Source organism: Adiantum capillus-veneris, chromosome 14 (genome assembly GCF_014529385.1).
Source record: "Adiantum capillus-veneris isolate H3 chromosome 14, ASM1452938v2, whole genome shotgun sequence".
Lineage (NCBI taxonomy): Eukaryota > Viridiplantae > Streptophyta > Polypodiopsida > Polypodiales > Pteridaceae > Adiantum > Adiantum capillus-veneris.
Genome location: NC_140944.1, coordinates 62,279,041 through 62,306,663, shown reverse-complemented (window position 1 = coordinate 62,306,663; position 27,623 = coordinate 62,279,041). Strand labels below are relative to the sequence as shown.

Here is a 27,623-nt window from a genome sequence, read left to right as displayed (position 1 = left end):
ACTAAAAAATTTGTACAAAATTCTTCATTTCCTTAGACAATATGCCAATTATGGTAGGATTTGGATGCTATTTATAATGATGCTTATGTCAATGATGGTTTGTCTGTCATTGAAAAGGGAGTCGATGCTCTTTAATGCTTACCGATAACGAGCTTAAGTTGCCAGAAGGCTATGGGATGTGGGTGTTGCACTATGCTTCAAGAGATGCTCTAGTATATTGTGGGGCCCATCAATGCTATGTGATCTTGAGGGTATTTGATCCATGAGATTATAAGGATCTTCAAAAGCATGTTCAATACGGATGGTTACTTGTGGATATGCATTTTGGTTGCATGCTAATTTCCAAGAATAGCACACCTACACCAGAAATGTTCAATGTTGATTGATACAGGAAATGTATGCCCATGTGGGTATTTAAGTTGCTCCACTATTGGGTCAATTTCTTATTATCCCATTTGATCCTGGGGACTACTGAAGTGCAACTTGCAGATTCAAGGATATCTTTGATTTTCTTCTAGCAGGTTACTTGGCACTAGGTTTTTTGTTTTTGGATTTATGCTATGAAGAAAAGAGTTTTGGGTTTTGTGGTCCATAAGCTTACATGGCTAGCTTCCAATTGACTTCTTTGGACAATTGATGAAGTATGTTCACATCTTTTGAGTTGGTTCTGTTGCCAGAACTTGAGAAGAAGGACTTGACGGCCATTCCATGTGCAGACAGAGTAAGGCATACCTGATCTTGATAGGGTTCCCTAAAGCGAGCTTGATGATCCAGCCGTGTGCATCATTAATTGGAGAACTTGAGTCTAGCAAGGTTCACTAATTAGGTTTTCCATAATAGTGCTTTGGAGATACGACCAATACGGTTCAAAGATTTGTGATGGGGCAGCTACCAAATAATTGAGCTAGACCATTGATGATATGGTTTAAGCCTTGTTTTATATGTATTTACCAGTTATGTGATCTTGATGGCAAGCAGCTTAAGGTGTTTATCGAAGATGGAGATTGAAGACCGATTGGCACAGACCTGAGACTGTGCAGGTTAGAGGGGGTGGATGTCGTGCAACTCCGCTGCCATGACAAGAAAATGAGCAAAGGGATGCAGATACGTTTTATTTGAATCCTATATGATTATTCAGCAGTAATAAGGGCTTTATAACAATCCAATTTTGAGCTAAAAGTATGCCAGATGCGGCTTTAAAGGGCCAAAATTTGTCTTGTTAATGCTAACAAAGAGTATGCTTGAAGTAGTCATAGCTAGGAGTTTATTGATTAGAATTGTAGTACTTTAAGATATCTACATGCCTATCTTTGAGGCTCGTCATTTGGAGCTACAGATAGGAAGTTAAGCCAGTTTGAATTTTGAGTCGATGCACATCCGTATCAAACTGGGCAGCTGCTCATGAAGGGTAGATATTGATATGAGTGCATGGACCTGAAGTGCTCACTTTGAGGAGCGTTTTGGTCTTTCAAATTCTCAATCGGAGTTCCGGTTGTCAAGATATGTGTAAGGTTTCCAGTTACCAAAACCTTAAAAATTGTACAAAGTTTGCAAAACTTAATAAAAAACACTATTGAAGGATCCCAAACACTATTAATTTTGGTATTTTTGGAATCATAAGCAGAGCTTTACTATGTGTAGAAATTTTCAGAATCTAAATCCGATAAAAACTGGAACAGTTACGGGTCCTAGAAAATTACAATAGAAATTCAATTAGTAACAAAAATTGGATGGTTCCAGTATTAATCATTAGCAAAGACTCTTTACACTAAGATTCTAGAATTAGCTAGAAAATTCCAATTTTCATCATTAAGGATCTGCAAAAATCAACCAAGAAAATTCTGGAAGGTATGGGGGGAGTGTGGAAGCTGGGGAAACTTGCCAAGGACAATGATAGCTGAAAATGGCGCAAAATGCAAGCTGGGGGGGGCTGCTTGGAAGGTGGGAAAACTGCCAAAAACTGCCAGGTGCCCAGAAAAAGCTATAAAAGGACCCTTTCTCTTCATAATTTCTGAGACTCGGAGCCTTGATACTTTCTCTCTCCTCTAGAGAGAACACTACGCAGAAATCATTAGAGATTGATCTCTAATTGATTAACCCTAACGGTAATTAGCCTAATCCTTCTTAATTAGCAATGTTAGATTAAGCTATTTGTTAATAAATAAAAGATTAGGCCTATGTATACTCATAAAACCTCTCTTAATTGATTGATCTCTACTGATTATTATAACTAAGCTTAGTAATATTAAGCTAATTAATTATCATATCATATTAGGATTGAAATTAGCCAAATTAACCATGAATTAATGGTAAATATATTACTTAAAGATTAGATTCAGTTGAACTAATTATCAGAGATGCAATAGATAGTCATTAATCTAGAAAAATTATCCTATAATTTTTTGAGTAATTTTCTTAATTAATTAGGCAAAATTACTTTGTTTTTTGAGTGATTTAAATAGGGGAAATTAGTAGATGGATTTCAAATATTGTGATATAATTATCAGTGGTTAATTAGGTGTTCAAGAAACCGTGATAATTAGGATCAGCTCAGAAAAGTAATCTAGCTAATTACGTTAGCATAAATACTCTATTTTTTGAGAAATTTAAATAGGGGAACTTAGTAGATGGATTTAAAATGCTGTGATATAATTATAAGTGGTTAATTAGGTGAGAAGGAACCTTTGATAATTAGGAGAAGCTCAGATAATAAATCTAGCTAATTACTTAAGCAGAATTACTCTGTCTTTTGAGTAATTTAAATAGGGGAAATTAGAAAATAGATTTAAATTAAATTGAGATATTTATCAGAGGTTTATTAGATCTTAGGGAACCTGTGGTAATTATGCTACCATTAGAAAATTAGTTCAACTATATATCCTAGTAAAATTACTCTAATTTTTGGGAAAAATAAAAAGGGAAATATAGTAAAGTAAACCGAAAACCTTTGATATCAATACCAGAGAAGGGATATACCTTGAGGAATCTATGATAATTATCCTAGCCTTAGATAAATAGTTTAGGTACGTATTTTGGTTAAAAGTAACCGATTTTTTTATATAATGGACAAGGAAAATTAGGAAATAAGTTTATCTAATTGCCAAATAAGTAACCGAGGTCCAAAATCCTTATTAAAGGGTGGGAAAAAATTTACTTATAGCATAACTAAGTTATAGGATAAGTAACCTATCAAATCGACTATTAAAGATCCCTATCCTTATTTTTGGGTAAACAAGGAAAATAAAGGTTATTCAATTAATCTTCTAATGGATTAAGTATTTTTATAAGGCTGTCAAGATGGCTCTCAAGAGAACCAGGGGGAATCCTTTGACTGAAGAAGAGGATGTTAGTAACAAGCGCAACAAAGCAACTAATGACCATGAAGCCGGGCCTAGTCATAGGCCAACATAGGAGAGTCTACGGGCACCTGCCCCACAGCACATGGACAAGCAGTCCCAGATGGATTTCTATTATGTCATTAATAACTTTTAGAGTTCATTTTAAGTTAAGCATTGCATACGTAAGGTTAGGAAGAAAAAAAATGGCTGTAAATGGAAGGTAACTTCCACGAAACCCACGAGCAATGATTGTAACTAAGAAAGAAATGATTGGGTTATGACTGATTGACCTAGGAAAGAAATGTTTGACCATCCTTAAGACAGCTTGTCTCAAGACACCTCTGATTCCTTGGAAATATTTTTACTCCAGGTAATGAGTAATGATGGAGATACCATTATGGAGGAGTCGGTTACCTCGGCACGTGTGGAGTCTTTACCCCGTGCTTGTTTATGTTTATGGATAGTACTTTTAAGTTTATCCTAGAGGAACCGCTCGGTTGTATGGGCAATTGGTTTTGGCGTATGGGCGCCCAGACTTTGGGTGAAGACTTTTTCCACCCCGGTTTATATAAATAAGGAATGGGTGTTGTTTTTCACCCATGTATAGGTGGTCTTGAGACAAGTTAGTACTGGTCTATGATGCTGTAAAATGACAGTACCTTGTCTTAAGTTTAAATATGTTTGTTTTCTGAAAGAATGTCTTCAATACTATTTTCAAAGGTTGTCTTAAGGAAATGCAGTTTGAAAAGTTAAAAGGAATCATTATTTTAATTGTGAAAAGAATGTGGTAGTAATTAAACAACAATAGAAACATGTGTAAGTGGGGGGTGGTAAGTGGGGATTGACTAAGGTTGTCAATCATGGACGGGTGGACATGATTAGTCAGGTAACTATCCATTCCCGCGCACTAAAACGTTTAGAAACTTCTTCACTTGGACGAGGAATCCACTAACGGCTATGCCCTCACATATATTAGGGGGAAAAAACGTTGGCTAAGGAAACCTTAATCTAAAGGATGAAGATATAGGGTCAGAAATTTTTTTAAGGGTCCCGTTTCCACTGCAAGACAGGATTGGATCTCTTCTAGGGCTATAAACCTAAACCATTGCCAATGGTAAGGGTGAATTCCCTGGAATTTTTCTTGTTTAAAGACTTTGACTTTAGTAGGCCTAGAAGACCTGTCAATGGTACCCTCCCGCTTTTGGTGTCGGCGGAGTTGGGAACCTTACAAGTGGTATCAGAGCATGGTTTAATAAGGTCTTGACCTTAGGAGGGTAAAAGTTGGGAAATAGACACAAGTTGTATTGCATTTTTAATTATGGTATATTGTGAAATGAGAATTTCCCTATCAATACAGGAAAATATCCGCCAAGCTTACCAAAAGTTTGTGATTTTCAACAACATGTTCGAGGCTGCTTACAGCTCCAACAACTTTGTACTTCGCAAGAGCATCATGCAATTGTTAGATTTAATGGTTTCCCCTCCTCCTACATGGGGAATCAGTTGGTCACAGTTTGGCGGAATTGCGGAATTTTCCTAATTGATGCGGGACAGTTAGAAGGGTTGACACTCAATCTAAAAAGACTCAAGTGTGCAGAAACACTTCGAACCATCGAAGTTTTCTTCTTCAGTGGGACTGAAGATCTAGATCAGACCATTGTTGTAGATGGGGTAGAAGTGTTATAGAATCAGTTGGTCTATGATCAGGTAGCCACAGTAATATACCCAGGTAGGATCAGGCCCATGAGGGTAGGCCCAAGGTTTAGGGGACCAAAAGACGTCATCTTTTTTGATCCCCTGTCAGATCCACCATTAGTAAAGAGGAGGTTGATTTAGGGAATCACACATTGTATATAGCATGAGTCCATCTTGTATATAGTATTAGCCCATCTTGTACATAGTATGAGTCAGTGTTGTATCAACCTTTGTATATACCATGGTTTTATGACATGCTTGTGTAGTTTAAATTGAAATGGTGATGATGATTGTCAGATTTCTGTTTTTAGTGGTTTTAAAAAGTATATAAATTAGAGAACTTGCATGACAAAACAAAAGTAGTGTAATCACTAAAGCATTTTCATTAATTACAAACTCAGGGAATTGCCAAAAGTCTCTATACTCCCACCCAGGAAAAGAAACTACTGTTAAAACAAGTTCAACTCCCAACTTTCAAGGGAGAAGGAACCAACTTAGAACGTGATGCCGAAGCATGGCTCAATGCCATGGATGATTATTTCTTGGCAGCAGGAACTGCTTCAGAGAATCAGGCAATGTTAGGAATGTTTCGACTCACCGGAGATGCCAAACTCTGGTGGAAACAATACTGTAGAGATAATCCTTCCATTAGTCCCTCTTGGGAAAGAATGAAGCAGGCAGTAAAAGAAAGATATCTTCCTCCACCTCACCAAGCTATCAAGATGAATGAGTTCTTCGCCCTCAAACAGTTAGGGCTTACTTTGGAAGAGTATTACACCAAATATGTGTCTTTACGACGTTACGCACCACCAATGACTATGGAACAACAGATTGCTCACTTCTGTTAGGGTTTAAACAAACCCTTGAGTAACCGGCTGGAAGCTATGAGACCCACCTCTATTCAAGATGCTCTTCTAATAGCTAAAACACTTGCAGCTGAAGGAAACCCTCCTGCCAGGAACTATTACAACTACAATAACTTTAGAGGAAGAGCTAGGGGGAATTATAATCAAGGAGGTCAACGGAGGGCAGTGTCAGCTGCAGCCACTATAGAGCAGTAGACTTTCCCGAACATCAGATGCTATGGATGCAATAGAATGGGACACTACAGGAGTCAATGTCCTGAGGGGCAAAATCCTCAAATTGCTACCGGAACCACTTCTCAGACTCAAATAGGACAAGGAAGTAATCAAAGAGGTAGAGGCAATAGAGGACGAGGCAGAGGAAGCGGTAGAGGAGCCAGAGCTTATGCTACAGTAGGTGATCCTACCTTACAGGATGAGGAAGATGAAAGAGCTACTCTTTTTGCCGCCATTGATAACCCTGGAGCTCGGCAACAGTATGCTATCATCCAAATCACTGCAAACAGAGAAGGTGAAAAATTTGAACTACTTATAGATTGTGGCAGCACACACTCTTTTCTGTCTCCTAAATGTTTAAGGAAACTTAAATTGAACTGATATCCTACCAAGAAGTTAGTAGTAGAACTAGCAAATGGGAAAGAGGTTCTATCTCAATTTACAGCTGGGAAAGTTGAGTTTGAACTAGGGGGAACCCTAACTTCATCCTATTTTCGAACTCTTCCAGTAGGAATCTATGATGGTATCCTAGGAATGGATTGGCTAATCAAAAATCAAGCCCAAATTCACTGTGCTCAAGGGAACTTAACCTTCAAAAATCACTTAGGTGAAGAAACATTAGTACAAGGATTAAATGGGAAACCTAAGGCTCATTTAGTCAAGGCTAGTCAACTTCTGAAGGGGTTACGTAAAGGGCAACAGATCTTTGTAGTAAAACTTAATAAGGCATATGATTCAAGGGACAACCCAACTCTAGAATGGCTTAAAGAATATTCGGATATATTTCCAGAAGATCTTTCGAATTTACCTCCTCCCAGAGATATAGACCACGAAATTGAAACCTTTCCAAGTAGTGAACCAATTTCAAAAAGACCCTACAAAATGTCCCTCCCTGAAGCTATTGAATTAAAAGAACAGCTTCATCAGCTTATTGAGCAGGGATTCATAAGACCAAGCATTTCACCTTGGGGAGCACCTGTTCTATGAAGAAGGACGGATCCTTACGTCTCGGCATTGATTATAGAGGGCTTAACCAGGTATCAGTAAAGAATAAGTACCCATTCCTCGCATCGATGAATTGCTTGATAGGTTACATGGAGCCAAGGTATTCACAAAAATTGATCTCAGATCAGGTTACCACCAAATCCGGATTAAGGAGACAGATATTTACAAAACTGCTTTCAACACCCGGTATGGGCATTATGAATTCATAGTGATGCCTTTTGGTCTTACGAATGCTCCAGCCACTTTTAACCGTCTCATGCAGGATATATTCAGAGAATATCTGGATGATTTTGTGTTGGTGTTTTTCGATGATATCCTGGTATATTCTAAGGATGAAAAAGATAATGAAGACCATGTACGTAAAGTACTCCATCTTCTACGCCAACATCAGTTATATGCCAAGATGAGTAAATGTGTGTTTTCCACGCCAGAAGTTAGTTATCTTGGTTTTATAATAAACCTTGAAGGAATTTCAGTAGACCCCTCAAAGATTAAAGATATAATAGACTGGCCACAACCCAAAACGGTTAGTGAGATTCGAGGATTTTTGGGCATTACAGGATGGTATAGAATCTTCGTCAAAGATTATGCAGTTATTGCCGCACCCTTGACGCAGCTACTTAAAAAGACAGCCAAACTTACATGGGGAAAAGAACAGGAGGATTGTTTCTTCAAATTAAAACAAAATCTCACATCAACTCCTGTACTCAAACTTCCTGACTTCACTTAAGAGTTTGAAGTAGTAACAGATGCCAGCGGTCTTGCTATAGGAGGAGTCTTAAACCAAGAAGGAAGACCAGTCGCCTTTACTTCGCGAAAATTAAGAATCCAAGAGCTGAATTATCCAACTCAGGATCTGGAACTTCTAGCTGTCGTCCATGCTTTAAAACTCTGGAGGCACTATCTTCTAGGAGGAAAGTTTCAATTGATCACCGATCATCAGAGCTTAAAATGGATTTTCTCACAAGCAACACTCAGCATGAGGCAAAGAAGATGGATAGAACTCTTACAGGAATATGACTTTGAGATAAAATATAAACCAGGGAAAGAGGATGTGGTTGCTGACGCTCTTAACCGTAAGGTTTTTCTTGGGGCTATTTCCACAGTTGACAATCCAATCCTCAACAAGGTTAAGGAAGCTTCCCTGGAAGATAAGGATTATCAAAAACTTTTACAGGTTATCAATCAACAGGACCTAAAAGAGAATGAGAAAGACAGAATCAAGGATTATTCACTTGAGGAGGGGCTTCTCTATTATAAGTATCGGTTTTACATTCCTAAAAATCCAACATTAAAGGAGTTAATCCTTTATGAAGGACATAACGCTCCAGTTGCCGTCCATCCTGGCTATGCAAAGACCCTTAATGCCATAAGGAAAAGCTATTTTTGGCCAGAAATGAAAGGAGATATACTTCGCTACATCAGACAATGTCTTTCCTGTCAAAGGATTAAGGCTGAACGAGTAATGATGCCAGGAAAACTACAACCTCTGGACATTCCTCAAATGAAGTGGGAACTCATTAGCATGGACTTTGTAACATGCCTTCCCACTGTTCCATTAGAAAATTTCGGAGGTCATTTGGAGGGCCTTGTAAGAAATTGTATTTCTCTCTCTAGAAACTTTTTTTAAAATGCACTTGCACCTTGTGAGTACGTCCAAAAGGACAACCAGACACTCTGAAAAGTAAATTTATATTCCCAATCGTCCTTGAAAACGGTCACTTTTTTATTTAATGCGAGCGTCTTTTTCAAGAGGCAGGTGCGGCGCATTCAATGCAGCTTACGTCATCACTGAAAGTTGAAAAGTCACAAACTATAAAATAGTGATAGATTTTGAGGATTTTGACACCACCAATGCATCCGGAACGCCAAAATACCTTAAAAACGAATGTCTACTTGTCTCATTCCAACATCCGGAGAGGCAAAAAATGTCAAAAAACCCCCAAAAATGGGCTTTTTACTAAAGGCGCGCGAGGAGGCATTCTAAAATTTTAGAATGCCCCTCTGCGCGCCGTTAGTACAAAGCCCATTTTTGGGGGTTTTTGGACACTTATCTTTCCAAAAAGCCCCTTTTTAGAGGTTTTTGGACATTTTCCTCTCAAAAAGCTCCCTAAAAAAAAGAAAAAAGGGCCTTTTTACTAACGGCGCGCGAGGAGGCATTCCAAAATTTTGGAATGCCCCCTCGCGCGCCGTTATTACAAAGCTTTTTTTAGTGATTTTTGGACACTTATCTTTCCAAAAAGCCCTTTTTTAGAGGTTTTTGGACATTTTCCTCTTAAAAAGCTTCCTAAAAAGAGGAAAAAATGGCCTTTTTACTAACGGCGCGCAAGGAGGCATTCCAAAATTTTGGAATGCCCCCTCGCGCGCCGTTAGTACAAAGCTCTTTTTAGTGATTTTTGGACACTTATCTTTCCAAAAAGCCCCTTTTTAGTACTACCCTATCGAGGACGCCACCTGGGAGGATGAAGTATCCCTTCACAAGGATTTTCCCAATTTCGGTTGAGATGAGGACATCTCAAATCCTTAAGTTGGGGTGATTGTAAGGTTTCCAGTTTCCGAAACCTTCAAAATTGTACAAAGCTTGCAAAACTTAATAAAAAACACTATTGAAGGATCCCAAACACTATTAATTTTGGTATTTTTGGAATCATAAGCAGAGCTTTACTATGTGTAGAAATTTTCAGAATCTAAATCCGATAAAAACTGGAACAGTTACGGGTCCTAGAAAATTACAATAGAAATTCAATTAGTAACAAAAATTGGATGGTTCCAGTATTAATCATTAGCAAAGACTCTTTACACTAAGGTTCTAGAATTAGCTAGAAATTTCCAATTTTCATCGTTAAGGATCTGCAAAAATCAACCAAGAAAATTCTGGAAGGTATGGGGGGAGTGTGGAAGCTGGGGAAACTTGCCAAGGACAATGATAGCTGAAAATGGCGCAACATGCAAGCTGGGGGGCTGCTTGGAAGGTGGGAAAACTGCCAAAAACTGCCAGGTGCCCAGAAAAAGCTATAAAAGGACCCTTTCTCTTCATAATTTCTGAGACTCGGAGCCTTGATACTTTCTCTCTCCTCTAGAGAGAACACTACGCAGAAATCATTAGAGATTGATCTCTAATTGATTAACCCTAACGGTAATTAGCCTAATCCTTCTTAATTAGCAATGTTAGATTAAGCTATTTGTTAATAAATAAAAGATTAGGCCTATGTATACTCATAAAACCTCTCTTAATTGATTGATCTCTACTGATTATTATAATTAAGCTTAGTAATATTAAGCTAATTAATTATCCTATCATATTAGGATTGAAATTAGCCAAATTAACCATGAATTAATGGTAAATATATTACTTAAAGATTAGATTCAGTTGAACTAATTATCAGAGATGCAATAGATAGTCATTAATCTAGAAAAATTATCCTATAATTTTTTGAGTAATTTTCTTAATTAATTAGGCAAAATTACTTTGTTTTTTGAGTGATTTAAATAGGGGAAATTAGTAGATGGATTTCAAATATTGTGATATAATTATCAGTGGTTAATTAGGTATTCAAGAAACCGTGATAATTAGGATCAGCTCAGAAAAGTAATCTAGCTAATTACGTTAGCATAAATACTCTATTTTTTGAGAAATTTAAATAGGGGAACTTAGTAGATGGATTTAAAATGCTGTGATATAATTATAAGTGGTTAATTAGGTGAGAAGGAACCTTTGATAATTAGGAGAAGCTCAGATAATAAATCTAGCTAATTACTTAAGCAGAATTACTCTGTCTTTTGAGTAATTTAAATAGGGGAAATTAGAAAATAGATTTAAATTAAATTGAGATATTTATCAGAGGTTTATTAGATCTTAGGGAACCCGTGGTAATTATGCTACCATTAGAAAATTAGTTTAACTATATATCCTAGTAAAATTACTCTAATTTTTGGGAAAAATAAAAAGGGAAATATAGTAAAGTAAACCGAAAACCTTTGATATCAATACCAGAGAAGGGATATACCTTGAGGAATCTATGATAATTATCCTAGCCTTAGATAAATAGTTTAGGTACGTATTTTGGTTAAAAGTAACCGATTTTTTTATATAATGGACAAGGAAAATTAGGAAATAAGTTTATCTAATTGCCAAATAAGTAACCGAGGTCCAAAATCCTTATTAAAGGGTGGAAAAAAATTTACTTATAGCATAACTAAGTTATAGGATAAGTAACCTATCAAATCGACTATTAAAGATCCCTATCCTTATTTTTGGGTAAACAAGGAAAATAAAGGTTATTCAATTAATCTTCTAATGGATTAAGTATTTTTATAAGGCTGTCGAGATGGCTCTCAAGAGAACCAGGGGGAATCCTTTGACTGAAGAAGAGGATGTTAGTAACAAGCGCAACAAAGCAACTAATGACCATGAAGCCGGGCCTAGTCATAGGCCAACATAGGAGAGTCTACGGGCACCTGCCCCACAGCACATGGACGAGCAGTCCCAGGTGGATTTCTATTATGTCATTAATAACTTTTAGAGTTCATTTTAAGTTAAGCATTGCATACGTAAGGTTAGGAAGAAAAAAACTGGCTGTAAATGGAAGGTAACTTCCACGAAACCCACGAGCAATGATTGTAACTAAGAAAGAAATGATTGGGTTATGACTGATTGACCTAGGAAAGAAATGTTTGACCATCCTTAAGACAGCTTGTCTCAAGACACCTCTGATTCCTTGGAAATATTTTTACTCCAGGTAATGAGTAATGATGGAGATACCATTATGGAGGAGTCGGTTACCTCGGCACGTGTGGAGTCTTTACCTCGTGCTTGTTTATGTTTATGGATAGTACTTTTAAGTTTATCCTAGAGGAACCGCCCGGTTGTATGGGCAGTTGGTTTTGGCGTATGGGCGCCCGGACTTTGGGTGAAGACTTTTTCCACCCCGGTTTATATAAATAAGGAATGGGTGTTGTTTTTCACCCCTGTATAGGTGGTCTTGAGACAAGTTAGTACTGGTCTGTGATGCTGTAAAATGACAGTACCTTGTCTTAAGTTTAAAGATGTTTGTTTTCTGAAAGAATGTCTTCAATACTGTTTTCAAAGGTTGTCTTAAGGAAATACAGTTTGAAAAGTTAAAAAGGAATCATTGTTTTAATTGTGAAAAGAATGTGGTAGTAATTAAACAACAATAGAAACATGTGTGAGTGTGGGGTGGTAAGTGGGGATTGACTAAGGTTGTCAATCATGGACGGGTGGACCTGATTAGTCAGGTAACTATCCATTCCCGCGCACTAAAACGTTTAGAAACTTCTTCACTTGGACGAGGAATCCACCAACGGCTGTGCCCTTACATATGTTAGGGGGAAAAAAGAGTTCGCTAAGGAAACCTTAATCTAAAGGATGAAGATATAGGGCCGGAATTTTTTTGAGGGTCCCGTTTCCACTGCGAGACAGGACTGGGTCTCTTCTAGGGCTATAAACCTAAACCATTGCCAATGGTAAGGGTGAATTCCCTGGAATTTTTCTTGTTTAAAGACTTTGACTTTAGTAGGCCTAGAAGACCTATCAATGGTACCCTCCCGCTTTTGGTGTCGGCGGAGTTGGGAACCTTACAATATGGCCAGTTTAACTTTCACCAGGGACCACTTCCGCAACCCTTTGGTCGCCTCGGTCAGTACTTCATCTGTGATTTTTGAGCTTCAACTAGGTTCTGGAATACAGTAGCATTGGTGCTCGAGGAGTATGTGTTCAGAATTTCATCTCTTGCAGTACATTGTTAGCTGGGTGTGCTCGGCATCACCGTAGTGAAGATGTAAACCAAATATGATGATCATCGATGCTAAGGCCAAGATGTATGCCAAATGTGTTGTGACACGCAATTCTTTGGTTGATATGCCATGTGGAGTAGTGATTTGACCAATGAATAAACCAAATGTGGTGCCTTTATGAAAGCATATGAAGTTCTTGATGAGCTTGAGTCCGAAATTTTAGTTAGCGATGCCTTGGACGATACACATGCTAAATGTGATGTTATGTATGCCAAATGTGGTGCATTAGGAAAGCACATTGAGTTCCTCATGAGGTTGTGTCTTGATGAGGTGCTAAGCAATGCCTTGGTCGATTGAACATGCTAAATATGGTGTGCCTTAAGCACTTGTATAAAAGGGGCCCACGATCGCCCATAATCACCAAGGGACCAAGGGGGCATGACCGCCCAAGGTAACAAAATGTTCAAGGGTAATGTGAATGAGGGGGGGGGGGGGAGTAATGGCGGGCAGTAGCGAAACGAGCATAGAAAGGGCAAGAAGGAGCTCGCGAGGAGAAGCACAGAGTTTGGATTACGTCGCCGAAGAAACGAAAGATGCTCAGCAGGCCTTGGCACTACAGTTCGCCCCGTTCTCGCTGTGTTTCATGCAGGTCCACCGTCGCCATGCCACGCCAGCAAGGGGTATTTCCCGCCCTCCACTAGCGGTAGGGGAAGGAAAACGAGGAGATAAATTTAGAAGTTGGTATTGCATGCACAAGTCGGGAAAACGGGCATTCTCAAAAAGGAAAGGGGGGGAGTCTCTATCCCAAAAGGGGGGGGATAAGCCCTATAGGGGGAGATCTCTCTTGCCATGGAGAAGGGGGGAACACATCTCTCTACTATGAAAAGCTCCCATAGCCATAAATTCGGAAAGCTCTCTCTCTTTCCCCCTCATACTCAAGCCTTGGAGATTTATCTCCCTCCCACTATTATGGACATCTCTCGCTCTCTCCCAAAATCTTTGAAATCCATTAAGTCTAAATTGTTAAGCCCAATATTATTAGCATGATCGGAATGAAGCCATAACCCAAGCTGTAATCATTAGACCCCATCGGAATAGCCTAAACCTCAGTAATCCTATCTTATCTTTGCTCACTAAGCCAAGTTCCATAGTTTGAATATCATTAAGCTTTACTTAATCATTAACCTTCCTCAACCTTGAAAAAACAAAGGAGGACAACCATATCTCTTGCTCTCTCCTGCTTGGGAGCCACCGATAAGCAAGTAAAATTGAGAAGGGAATCTCTCTTGCCATGGAGTAGAGGGAGAATACATCTCTCTATGAAAAGCTCCTCTCTCTCTCTCTTTCCCCCTCATACTCAAGCCTTGGAGATTTATCTCCCTCCCACTGTCATGGCCATCTCTCGCTCTCTCCCAAAAGCTTTGAAATCCATTAGTTCTAGATTATTAGCCCAATATTATTAACCTAATCAAAATGAATCAATAACCCAAGTTGTAACCTCTCATGCTATCATTAGACCCCATCGAAATAATCTAAACCTCATTAATTCTATCTTATTTTTGTTGACTAAGCCAAGCTCCATAGTTTGAATATCCTTAAGCCTTACTTAATCATTAAACATTTCTCGGCCTTGAAGAAACAAAGGAGGACAACCATATCTCTTGCTCTCTCCTGCTTGGAAGCCATCGGTAAGCAAGTAAAATCGAGAACGGAATCTCTCTCGCCATGGAGTAGGGGGAGAACACATCTCTCTATGAAAAGCTCCCATAGCCATAGCCCACTCTAATACGGCAAGCTCTCTCTCTTTCCCACTCATACTCGAGCCTTGGAGATTTATCTCCCTCCCACTATCATGGCTATCTCTCGCTCCCTCATACTAGGGGGAAAGATATCCCTCACGTCCTATGGTTAGATCCCATCTTATTAGCCTAAACCTCGTTAATCCTATCTAATCTATATCTATTAAGCCATATATGATATCCCTCTCTACTCAAATTGAGGATACCATATCCCAAGCCATTATCTCTTGCTCTCTCCTGCTTGGAAGCCACCGGTAAGCAAGCATAATTGAGAAGAGAGATTGGAATCAAGTAGTATAGAGTAGGATTCAAGGTTTCTTGCTGTCTCTCAACAAAAATCAAGCAAGCAACAAGGGAAATTGAAGCAAGAAGAACGACATAGAGGGAAGCCCTATCATCATCTCATCAGCTTAAAACCTTGTTAATCTTGTTGATAAATATTGATGCCATTAACAGGCCACTTTGGTTATTATTTAAGTTGTAATCAAGGTTCATTTATGTTTACGGTGATTGTTGAAGCCTGCATCGGTTGTTGTCTCTCTCAAACACCTCTCACATTCTCGGCTCACGTTTCAAACAAATCCCCCGACAACATACCTTTGCCAAGATTCTTGGTTCGTGGTTTGTTGGTAGCAGCCGCTTGTTATTGTAGGGAAAAGGCACAAGAGCACTACTTCACACACCATGTATTACTTCTTTTGAAGGGTGATAACGAGGACACATGGATTTCTTGTTCAACCAATCCATGTTGGTGGACTAACCAAAGTAAAACAAGGTGAGATCTCCCAATAAATTGCTTTAAAAAAATTCAACTAAATTTTGTGTGTGTGTGTGTGTGTGTGTGTGGGGGGGGGGGGGGGTGTTAACTTATACACAAAAGAACATAACAGTTCAAAAGACATTTGGCTTTAGACAAAGTACAATGATTAGCACAGAAACAACTCAGTCTTTGATTCATTTATATCATAGGGAGAACGAGGTATCATTCTAGTTTTTTGTACATAATATAGTCAAGAACAATTTATTTGAAGTGAAAGAGGCCAAGTTTGACAATGATGGACAACAACCTAACCAAAAAGATCCTAAGTAAAGATAGAGTCCTCACCTTCATCCATATAAACAAAACAACAGATGTGTTAGCCTTCAATACGTAATATAGGTGTCAACAAACCTATCAATTGTTATCCATGTCCTACTTAAAACCGTTTTAACTTAAACCTACAATCGTGTAGTGTTAAATATCTGCAAATGTCCATTCTCAGAACAGTAAGCCACAAATGAAGGTGACATGTGTGTGTGTGTGTGTGTGTGTGTGTGTGTGTGTGTGTGTGTGTGTGTGTGTGTGTGTGTGTGTGTGTGTGTGTGTGTGTGTGTGTGTGTGTGTGAGAGAGAGAGAGAGAGAGAGAGAGAGGGACAATCGCAAAACAAATCCTACATTTAATCTTATCACTCAAAACCCTTGCTCGTACAAAAGACCCCTAGCCTTTTCAAAATGTACGACATAGAGGGCATTTGTTTGTGTGTGTGTGTGTGTGTGTGGGTTGTTGTTGTTTTTAAACTTATACATAAAAGAACATAACAATTCAAAAGACAGTTGACAAAGCACAATGATTATCATAGAAACAACTCAATCTTTGATTCATTTTTGTACATCATAGGGAGAATGAGGTATCAGTCTAGTTTTTTGTACATAATATAGGCAAGAACAACTTATTTTGAAGTGAAAGAGGCCAAGTTTGACAATGATGGCCAACAACCTAGCCAAAAAGATCTTAAGTAAAGATAGAGTCCTCACATCCATCCATATAAACAAAATAATAGATTTGTTAGCTTTGAATACGTAATATAGGTGTCAACAAACCTATTAATTGTTATCCATGTTCTACTTAAAACCGTTTTAACTTAAACCTACAATCCATGTAGTGTTAAATATCGGCAAATGTCCATTCTCAGAACAGTAAGCCACAAATGAAAGTGACATGTGTGTGTGTGTGTGTGTGTGTGTGTGTGTGTGTGTGTGTGTGTGTGAGAGAGAGAGAGAGAGAGAGAGAGAGAGGTACAATAGCAAAACAAATACTACATTTAATCCTATCACTCAAAACCCTTGCTCGTACAAAAGACCCCTAAATGTTGACACTCAAATTAAAATGCAATGTGAACCAAACCTTACAAAACGTTTTTTGAAGGGAAAGAGAAATATGAGAAAATTAGCATGTAATACAATTGAGACTTGCCACCTATGAGAAACAAACAAACAAATGGTCACATGTGAAGGGGCCAATGAAAACCACTTTGGTCACTTGGTTAATAGCAGGGTTTATTCATATTCCACAAATAAAATCATATGTTGCAAGACTATTCCGGTTCTCTCCCATTCACACTCGACATAAAGTAGACTATTACAAAAGTTGCAAAGTATTTTTCAATGAATAGATAAGGAGTGCTTAGGTATATCATTGAATAGATAGAAGATGGCATTGAGTGTTCAAGCTCTGCCCACTTTTTACATGAAAAAGTACCTAATAGCACCTCATATATGAGGGATGCTTGCTGTATAGGTGGGTTTAAAAAAATGTTTACATGGGTAGTTCCATGGATCTCAAAAAGAAAGAAATGTTGGTGAAGGCATCCATCATGTGGTGAAAGGTCATTGGGCTTATAAAACAAGTAGGAACACAATGTAGACAAACTAATTAAAATTTAAAATGGTCATTCTATCAATAATTTATTAAAATTTAATTGAAATTTTTATATATGTCTACAAAATATCAAAATGAACACATGTATTTAATAAATTGATGTGCAAAGTGAATATTCCTCTCTCTCTCTCTCTCTCTCTCTCTCTCTCTCTCTCTCTCTCTCTCACACACACACACACACACACACACACACACACACACACACACATACGTGCGTGTGCGCTTGACGAACACAACACATGAGATGCATCAACATTAAAAAGGGAGCATAAATTGTAAAATCTAGAAGTTGACAAATAATATATAAATTTAAGTATACAAATTTTTCATTCCAATTATGCACTCAAATGGTGCATGCTATTGAACAAAATTGACTCCATAATTTCTTCATAAATAGAATGGAAGAAAACTTTTCCGTCATGAATGCTTGAAATAGAGCCTTTAACCGAAATCTCATTATTTTTTGTAGTGAAGGAGAAAAATTTTAACTTACATCATTTTCTCAACTCACATAAAAACTCATCATCGTGTTGGACTTAACTTTAAAAATCACCCTCTCCAAATAGTCGTTTGTTTGAAAGGCTAAAAATCCAAAGATTCTCATAGAAGCACTGTCAAGGATATCACCTACAATTCGTTGGAGAGATACGGGAGGAGGAGAGATGACAAATAGATGAGACATGTCCTACAGATTTAAAGGGTATAGCCAACTTTCCTAAAGCTACCAAAGTTTACCAATTTATAAGGAGAGTTAGAAGGGAGCTCGCCTTTATCTCAAGGGTAGATAAATAAAGGTATGCACTTGACAAGATAGGTCCTTTCCTTTGTGGCTTTTCCTTGATACCATGCATGGCGAAAATGTACTTAGGTGTTGAAGTAGCCAATCTTAAAGTATTTAGAGAATTGAGAAGAGGAATTTATGATAGATGAACCAACTTACAAATTTGTGCCATAATATTTCATGATGCTGCACCTAAGCACCTCGAGATAGAGTTTGTGATTAACTACCTTTTGCAGCATGTACAACTAGAACGTCACTAACAACTCTCAACACCATAAGCAATTTTTGACATGTTATATGCCAAAAACACGATGCAAATAGTTTGTTAGTTACCAAGACATATATAACTTGGACATGCTAATCACGTTCTTATTGGCCTTTTCTTCTACATATGCAAAACTTAATGTCATCCCCATGACTCTTGTTTTGCAAACAAATTGATGAAACTTGTGCCTACTCAAGAGGCAACATCAAGTACATGAATGTACAATTTCATCATTTATTTCAAGCTTGCAATATCAATAATGGTAGGTGAGGACCTCTAGGAAGCATGATTCATTAAACAAGAGAACTTTATGTGATTGCCCACTTGAAAATAGAAGAAACAAGAACAACTACAAGCAAGCATTCTTTTTGTGCATCTCCAATGGCCATGATGTGCATTAGTGTGTTTCTTATGGCAAAGCATTTGACCATTTCTTCACATTACTTGTTGGCAAATAGACAACTACCCAATCTTCAATATTAAAGATGGCTCACTAAAAAAACAATTAAAAGGTACAATCCTCTACAATCATGTATTTAGGGGGATTGTTCCCACTCTCCACCATGTTTATGTGTAGTCTTTTTATTATGGTTTGATAAACATATACACATGGACGTGGACTGCAAATCTGTAATGAAAACATGCGGTCAAATACCTAGACATAAGAAACTACCATGTGTCCATCATGGTTGTTATTAATTTAAAGATGGCTCACTGAAAAGACAAGCAAAGGTTACAATCCTCTGCAATCATGTATTTCTAGGGGGATTGTTCCCTCTCTCCACCATGTTTATGTATAGTCTTTTAATTTTGGTTTGATAAACATATACACATGGACGTGGATTGCAAATATGCGGTCAAATAACTAGACATAAGAAACTCACATGTGTCAATGATGGTTGTTATGAATTTACTTGTAATTAGACTCGTGCATGTGCAACATAGGAATAGTTCATAAGGAAGAAAATTGAAAATAAAATGTTATGGTCATTGGATAGTTTGGCATGGACTTTGGGTGCTTGAACATTGGCATGTCTGCACTTCGGAAAATATAGTTTTCTCTAACATGTCTACTTGACTAATGCATGCCGCCCTCTCACCTCTCTACCACTCCAATTTACTTGGTCACACATTGCACTGCCAACCCAAGTGCCTTCAATATTTCAAAAACATATGTTTCCTTGCTAGTCAAGTTTCTAATTATCCTGCTATGCTGAAATATCTAGGTACGGCTAAAATAGCACCTAGCCATAAGTGCAACATAATAATGCCAATATCTAGTGATGACACAATCTTCAAAGACACCTGCTCTCATTTACAAGGTCAACCACAATACGAGCTCCTTCCTTTTAGGCTAATTGTTTAAAGTCCCATATGCTTCCTCTTCTTCTAGGAAATTTGAAATTTGCCTAAGACTTGTTAACAAGCCAAAAGGTCAAGAACTTGTAAGAAACTTACAAGAGCCTCCTTGTGTGTGTACATGATGGCAGGGTAACAGGCCTTAATCTTCATTGTGAGATTTGAAGTTTGACCATACAAAAGAGTCCCATGGCCTCATATTTTAAATGCGGCCAGAGCTAGAAGCAAGGAGAATGGAGGGATAATTATAGCATAGTGCACAAGAGCCAAAAGTTGTCAGGGCCTAGACTTCCCATATGTCATTTGAGCCGTATGTAAGAAAGTTTGTACACGTGTGTGTGTGTGTGTGTGTGTGTGTGTGTGTGTGTGTGTGTGTGTGTGTGTGTGTGTGTGTGTGTGTGTGTGTGTGTGTGAGAGAGAGAGAGAGAGAGAGAGAGAATGAAATGAAATGTTATATTACACATCTTCAAATGACCAAAATGACCTATGAGAAGCAAGATGTTACATCCCCGGAGAATCTGATGAAATGTCTAGAAAAAAAAACTAAACAACTAAACTAGAGTTGTATGGCCCTTTGAGGCAGGAGGGGGGGACTAGGGGCTCTCTAACAAAAAACAAAGATACAATCTCATAAAGGATCGAGGAATAAAAAAACATCATCAATGTCATTGGTGTCCGAGGATGCTCCACACACACACACACACACACACACACACACACAGAGAGAGAGAGAGAGACCTCAAAGATATATCCAATGAGTCTTGAACTAAAGACCGGGTGATGGAAAGGTTATTGTAGTTTCCTCCTGGTGTTCACTCACGCACACACATCCATGAGAGAGAGAGAGAGAGAGAGAGAGAGAGAGAGAGAGAGAGAGAGAGAGAGGTGTGCCCTGCCTTTCAAAACGCCCTCCACCAAACATACGTGCCCTTTAGTGTGAAGGGTAGGCAAAGCCAACATGACAAAAGGCTTCTTTGTCATTCATGACGAGGAAGTAGGTGCAAGATTTTGGCCGGCCAAGATCGATGTTACTTACCTACTAGACTACTACCTCCTTAGTTATGAACTTCTCTCTCTTCACTAGAGCTTCCCTGCTCCTCATCACCACAGCCTTCCACACGCCTGTACTCTGTAAAGCCTTCTCTTCTTGGGTGATTTTGTCTTTGCCTGCAGCAAATAAGCCCTATGGCGAAGCCCATGTATGTACATGTAGAAGCCTGTGTAGAACTAAATTTGATTATCTCAAAGCTTATATGGAAGGATAATGCTAACCAGATGACTCCTACCATGGAAGCCATGCTTTTGGAAAGATGTTGCTGCTGTACCGCAAGATTTTATTATCTCAAAGCTTATATGGGAGGATAATGCTAACCAGATGACTCCTATCCAGGAAGCAATGCTTTTGGAAAGATGTCACTGCTGTACCGCGAGACAGGTTGAACCTTTTCTCCCTCACTGAATTTTACATGAGCTCTTTAAGTGATTGCGCAAATGCTTATGACCATCTAGCAGTAGGGCAACTAACCCATGTGCTTTGTGATTATCATGTGATTGGTGCCCCATCATCAAGATGCACAAGACTTCAGAGAAACCTTGCCTTCAATTCAAAAGCAGCAATGTTTTGGCCCATGACTAGATACAAGTGTCAAGAAAGCTATGCTTTCTGCCTGAAGATGTAGCAAGAGGAACGGGGCTTCGACTTCCGTGACTATTTGGTAAACATTTTAAATACCATCATGATCGATAGGAGTTTGTAGAAGGCAGAAGCTCGCCATTATCAAGAGAACGGGACTGCAAGGATTCAAAAAGATGGAACATTTGCTATGCCACTTTCTTTGCACTGGCTCTCAATCTGGCTTGCTCGTGTACATACCCTGGAGTCCATGCCCTTGAGAGTTTGAGTTTCTGCCAAATGTGTCCATTGAAAGAAAACACTAAAGACGAGAGACGCAGAGTGGTGGAGTTCCCATTGTCTTCTGAACTAGACACCCTTGCCTTCAACATAGATGGGCTTAATACTGCACGTGCTTTTTTTGGCACTCTCTCTCAGATCTGAAGCTCATTGCAATTGCACCATACAAGAATACAACTATAGACTATTGAATAGTTACTGTCTTACAAAATCAAGACTGGCTGCAGTAGCTGGGCAGAATGAATAATAAATACATTTGACTGATGACTCAAAATGACATGCTTGTGAACCCATGATCCAACCATCAAACCAGAGCTAGACAAGAAAATGAGATAATAAGCACTGTAAAGGACTCCTTTTATCTAGACCCTCTTAAGCATGTTACAAGTTATTCACAAACAATCTGCACAGACAATTACATACTTTGTAACGAATCTATAAATTTCCACTCCCATAGGTAGCTGGAGAAGAAGACTGGCATTGACAATCACACAGCATGCTCTATATGACTACTCGCATCCACGCCACAAGGTCGAGAGCTAGTCTTGCTTTGAGGACCCCCTATTTCATTTGTGCTGCCTCGTATCATAGTGGTACACGTTATTCTGAACGCCCGACAATGGTGGGGGCAACATATTCTGAGTCTCCGGCACTCGCGACAAATAATTCATGTATGGTGCATTGGCTACCTGCCTTGATGAGCCTACTCCATAACCTGCTGATACAGCACCCCACCCATGCATGTTGTGAATATAAGGGGCAGCCCCTCGGGATGAGTATGGTGCAGACACCGCATACGGTTGTGGAGGGGCAGCATAGATGGATGGGAGCCTAGGAGGCTCTGTGTAGAATGCATCGCTACCATCGTAACCATTTCTTTCCCCAATAGAAGGAACATCTTGCTCAGGGGAGCTTTGAACTTGAAACTTTGCTATTTGCAAAACCCTCAAGACATCTGCTACCCTATCAAAACCATCTAGTGACCTGCGATGGCCTCTGTAAGCTGTCTCTTCGTGGGCAACTGCATGCAAACCTGGGCCATGACTTCCACCTGAATACAAGGCAAGATTGTCAAAATTTGCTCCATCCAAGTCCTTCAATGGCTGAGAGCCATAATCTGACGGTGGTGGGAAGTTTGAGTAATGTTGCTGCTGCGGATACTCGCTGCTGCCTGGCCCCCTTCCCCCCTTGTAGAATGGTGCCTCGGGAACATGTCTGCCTTGGACAGGTGGCAAATCCTGCTCCCGTTCCAAGCCTTTCATCCTTGTGTTTTCATCTTCCTTAAAGGAGTGGCTAGTCAAGTTGTTTGAAGAACCAGCATTCGGAGAAGGATCCATGATGCGATTTTCAGAAGAGTGACGAAGTGGTTTCTCCCTCTCAAGTATGTCCTCTTTTAACATGCCCTCCTCTCTTTCCTGGGACTCTGCATCTTCTCTGGTAATAGGGCAATCCCCCATTGCAGGAGAACCGTTTGCATTGACCTGACTGTCCAGTGAGGCGACAGGACCCTCAGAATCATGAGGGTGAGAATCAGGGAGCCCAGAACCCCCTCTAGACCCATTCACCTCATCAGACTCCTCAGTTCTATCCTCATCCTGCTTGTATGTTGTAAAACCGTGCATTTGGGGAGAGCTGCCTGCAATTGGTTCGGCCTCTGGAAAGACAGCAAACCGGAAACTGGAGGAGAGATGTTTCTTGTACTTGCTCCTTTTCCCAAGTTCTACAGTCAGCCCTATTGACTGTTCTGTACTCTGTTCAGCACCCACATTGGAAGACACTTGACATTGTAATGAATCTCCATTCAAGACTTCAAGAGACTTTACACCTTCTGTGCCCTTTTCAGCCCTAAAAGGCTCTCTGTCTGATTTGCCAACCCCCACTTGGTCAACGTTAGAAGAAGTAGCTTTGCTTTCAAAGGGAACTATGGGCTCATCAGTGTCTTGTAAATTGTTCTTTTGAATGGATTCAGACTCAATCAATCCCTCTTGGGTTCCTTTTGGTATGTCCTCAGGATGCACTTTCCTAGAATGCCGAATCACGATCTCATTTGGCAAGGAGCTCTCAGTTGCCGCTGGGTTGGCAGCTTCATCTTTATTTATGAATCCTTCCTCAACAGTGTGGGTACTTATCATACCCTCCAGCTTACCTTCTGTTTTGCTTGGACTGATGACCTATATTGCACAATCGAACTTAAAATAAGAATACTTCTAAACATGCTTTGAATTGACTGTTACTATTGATGCTTTGAATGTACATATTACATTTTCATAGTTAGACAGCGCTTTTCCTTCTTTGAACTTTGCTTCCCAGGCCCTTTGTGCATTCTCCTCAGCTTCATACTGCTCAATCAGTTCAGCCTGCTGCTCTAGCACCCTTTCTACCTCTGTATCTCTTTCATCTTCACAAGGAAGACGCTCCTGCAATGTAGCCGGTTGTTCACTATCACCATCCTCAGGAGCTTGGGTCTCTCCATTTTCTCCTTCGTTTGTGTCATTAGATCTGCAAAGGTCTCTCTCTCTCTCTCTCTCTCTCTCTCTCTCTCTCTGCTGCATCCCCGCCCCGCCGCCCCCCCCCCCCCCCCCCCCCCCCCCCCCCCCCCCCCCCCCCCCCCCCCCCCCCCCCCCCCTCGCACTCACCCTGCTGCCCTGCCCCTGTCACGCTCCCCCCCACTCTGCTGCCCCGCTCCCCCTCTCGCGTTCCCTCTGCCTCCCCGCCCCGCCCCCCCCGCGTTTCCCCCCTTGCTGCCTGTGCGTAGAGAGAGAAAGTTCCCCTTTGCCGATTGTTGCCCGTGCGTAGAGAGAGAAATTGATACGCTCCCCCCCCCCCCTCTTTTTTGCTCCCAGTGCGTGCGTAGAGAGAGAAAGTGGAGGGAAAGAAGGCGGAGAGAGAGAGAGAGAGAGAGAGAGAGAGAAGTAAAAAGCATAGAGAGAGAAAGTGGAGGGAAAGAAAGAGAGAGAGGAGGGGAGAAAAAAAAAGAGCGTAGAGAGAGAAAACCTGGGCCCATAGAGAGAGAGAGAGAGAGAGGGGGGGGGGGGGGGGGGGGGGGGGGGGGGGGATCGGACTGCTGAAATTGCTGGGGTACTACGTACTTGATGCGAGAGAAAATGTATGCTAGTGTGGAAACACATGTGCGCATGGCGGCGATTAAGCATGAGAAAGCAGAATGATAAGATCGACCCCTTAGAGGATGCTATCCAAAAATGCAAAGAAGAAATGATGAACCGCAACCTATTGGGCACAATAAAAATGCTCGAAGGACGCGTGTTGATCCAAGAAAGCAAGATAAATGCACTGGAAGATCGTGTGACGACTCACGATGAAGAGATTGCGTCACTCAAGAAGGATCTCGTTGAAGCACGATCAAGAAACACACTTGAAGAGGGAGAATTGCAACCCTCAGTAATAGAAGAACTCAACACCATCAAGGAGCAAGTACGGGCCATCAAAGAAGGAGAAGAGCAACACAAAGAAATGGCGACTTCTTGGGTGGATGTTATTACGAAGACTTAGCAGAAGGCGGAAGAAGCCGAGAAATAGATCGAGGTTGCAAGAAAGGAAAAGGCAAGAAATAACGTCCACGTCCACACCCACTATTATTTAATCCGACACTAGAGGAGGAGCAAAGAAGACGTGTGCGCGCTTTACATGTGCGGCTTTAAAGACAAAGATAATGTGGACGAAGAGGTAAAAGAATTCATGACTTTAATGGGGGTTCATGAGCCGATGCACACGAGCTTGGAGGGTGGGCAACAAGAAAAATGGAAAGCAATGGGGAAACCTCGAAAGAAAGGGCACTCATCCTTCGTTTTCCCTCCATGGAAGCGAAGGACTTTTTGAAGAAAAGGCCAACTCTTAAGAAGACGAGCATCTTTCTCGGAGATGATCTCACCCTCTCACAGATCGCACATATGCAAGAAGTAATGCCGGAGATTACAGCGGCAAAAGAAAAAGGCAAGATTGCCTTTTTCCGAGATAGTAGAGTGGTAATACTGGAGCGATGCTCCACATGAGGGTGCGAGACATATGGGACCACACTCAAAGTTGCCACCTAGAGTTGTAACAAATCCATGCGCCTTGATGTGGGTGCTTTTGAGGATAGTTTTACTAGAAGGGACATCATCTTCTACTCTGAGACACATCAGGCCCCTGGGCAATCTATGCCTCACATCAGTGGATACAAATGGGAGACAGTCTGCAGACAGGAGACACGATTAGAGCACAGTGTAACAAACTGCTGATGTGTCAAAGCCTAAAGAATGGAGTCAACTTACAGATGTGGCCGAGGGGCCTAAACCCTAATTTCTGCCAGAAACCCTAATTCTAAAAACCCTAACCCTAAAACCTGCAAACCCTAATTTCTGAAAACCCTAACCCTAAAACCTGCAAACTCTAATTTCTGCCAGAAACCCTAGCCCTAAGGCAGCAGACAAATTCTGCGTTTTGAGTTGGCTGATGACGTGGCAAGCTGTACGGATTTCCGTAAATTGCGCTGGCAGCTTTTGGCATTGCTTTTTGGCCATAAGCTTTTGAGTTTGAAAGCTTTTCATGTAAACTGCTTTTTGGACCAGAAGCTTTTGATTTTGAAAGCTTTTCATGTAAACTGCTTTTTAGGCCAAGGGTCTTTAAATATGAGGCTAGGGCTCATTCTCTGGCATGCTTCAGTACGAAGGTGCAAAGTCTGGAGTACCGGCTTGTACTTTGATGATGCAATATAAAGAAATACCGAAAGGGGCGCCAAGGTTTGGGGCCAATACTCTCTGGGGTGGAATTCCGCCACTCCGTGTCGCGTGTTGTCTCTCTCTCCATTTTAGTTCAGTTGTTATTTGAAGTGCTTAAAGTTGCTCAGTCTGTTCTTTTCTATTGGCACGTGGTGCCCGCCTTGTGACAGTGTCACAAGGCGCACTGTCACAAGGCGGGCACCACGTGCCAATAGAAAAGAACAGACTGAGCAACTTTAAGCACTTCAAATAACAACTGAACTGAAATGGAGAGAGAGACAACACGCGACACGGAGTGGCGGAATTCCACCCCAGAGAGTATTGGCCCCAAACCTTGGCACCCCTTTCGGTATTTCTTTATATTGCATCATCAAAGTACAAGCCGGTACTCCAGACTTTGCACCTTCGTACTGAAGCATGCCAAAGAATGAGCCCTAGCCTCATATTTAAAGGCCCTTGGCCTAAAAAGCAATTTACATGAAAAGCTTTCAAAATCAAAAGCTTCTGGTCCAAAAAGCAGTTTACATGAAAAGCTTTCAAACTCAAAAGCTTATGGCCAAAAAGCAATGCCAAAAGCTGCCAGCGCAATTTACGGAAATCCGTACAGCCTGCCACGTCATCAGCCAACTCAAAACGCAGAATTTGTCTGCTGCCTTAAAGTTAGGGTTTCTGGCAGAAATTAGAGTTTGCAGGTTTTAGGGTTAGGGTTTTCAGAATTAGGGTTTCAGCAATTAGGGTTTCTGGCAGAAATTAAGGTTTGCAGGTTTTAGGGTTAGGGTTTTCAGAATTAGGGTTTCTGGCAGAAATTAGGGTTTAGGCCCCTCGGCCACATCTGTAAGTTGACACGTCAGCAGTTTGCTACACACAGAGGGCAGGGATCAGGGGGAGTGGCACTGTTATTCAAAGAGGAGTTACAGCCATTGACACATGTAGCCCGCAGGGATGAGCAAGCTAGGTATATATGGGTGAGATTGAAAGCAGAGACAGGCAGATATCTTTACATCAATATTTGCTACTTTCCCCCGAGCACGTCAGTCTATGCATCACCAAGAGGCCAATCCCCCTTTTCTATTTTGGATGATGACATATGGGAGTTCAATGCTAGGACTGCCCATCTAGAGATGGTGACATTATCATTCTAGGGGACTTCAATGCTAGAATTGCCCATCACCAGACAGTCTTCTATGATACTTCAGAGGAGATGCTGAGAGAACTAGAT

General features: G+C 40.4%; 2 protein-coding genes across 4 annotated transcripts in view; one reads left to right on the top strand and one right to left on the bottom strand.

Annotated features, from left to right (window-relative positions):
• The first annotated feature begins 20,133 nt into the window (after positions 1–20,133).
• Positions 20,134–21,695, top strand: LOC147442485 (uncharacterized). Its single transcript, XM_086528647.1, has 4 exons — positions 20,134–20,973; positions 21,050–21,086; positions 21,150–21,209; positions 21,345–21,695. The coding sequence occupies exons 1-4, from the start codon at positions 20,836–20,838 to the stop codon at positions 21,404–21,406; spliced, it is 297 nt and encodes a 98-aa protein (XP_086384773.1). The 5' UTR covers positions 20,134–20,835; the 3' UTR covers positions 21,407–21,695.
• A 155-nt stretch (positions 21,696–21,850) lies between these two features.
• Positions 21,851–27,623, bottom strand: part of LOC147442484 (uncharacterized) — a 59,100-nt gene continuing 53,327 nt past the window's right edge. For all 3 annotated transcript variants that reach the window (XM_086528646.1, XM_086528645.1, XM_086528644.1), the window contains exons 4-5: positions 23,948–24,185; positions 21,851–23,857 (exon numbers count right to left, since the gene is read on the bottom strand). In XM_086528646.1, the coding sequence (XP_086384772.1) occupies positions 22,253–23,857; positions 23,948–24,185 (1,843 nt within the window). In that variant the 3' untranslated portion in view covers positions 21,851–22,252. The remainder of the gene's footprint in view (positions 23,858–23,947; positions 24,186–27,623) is intronic.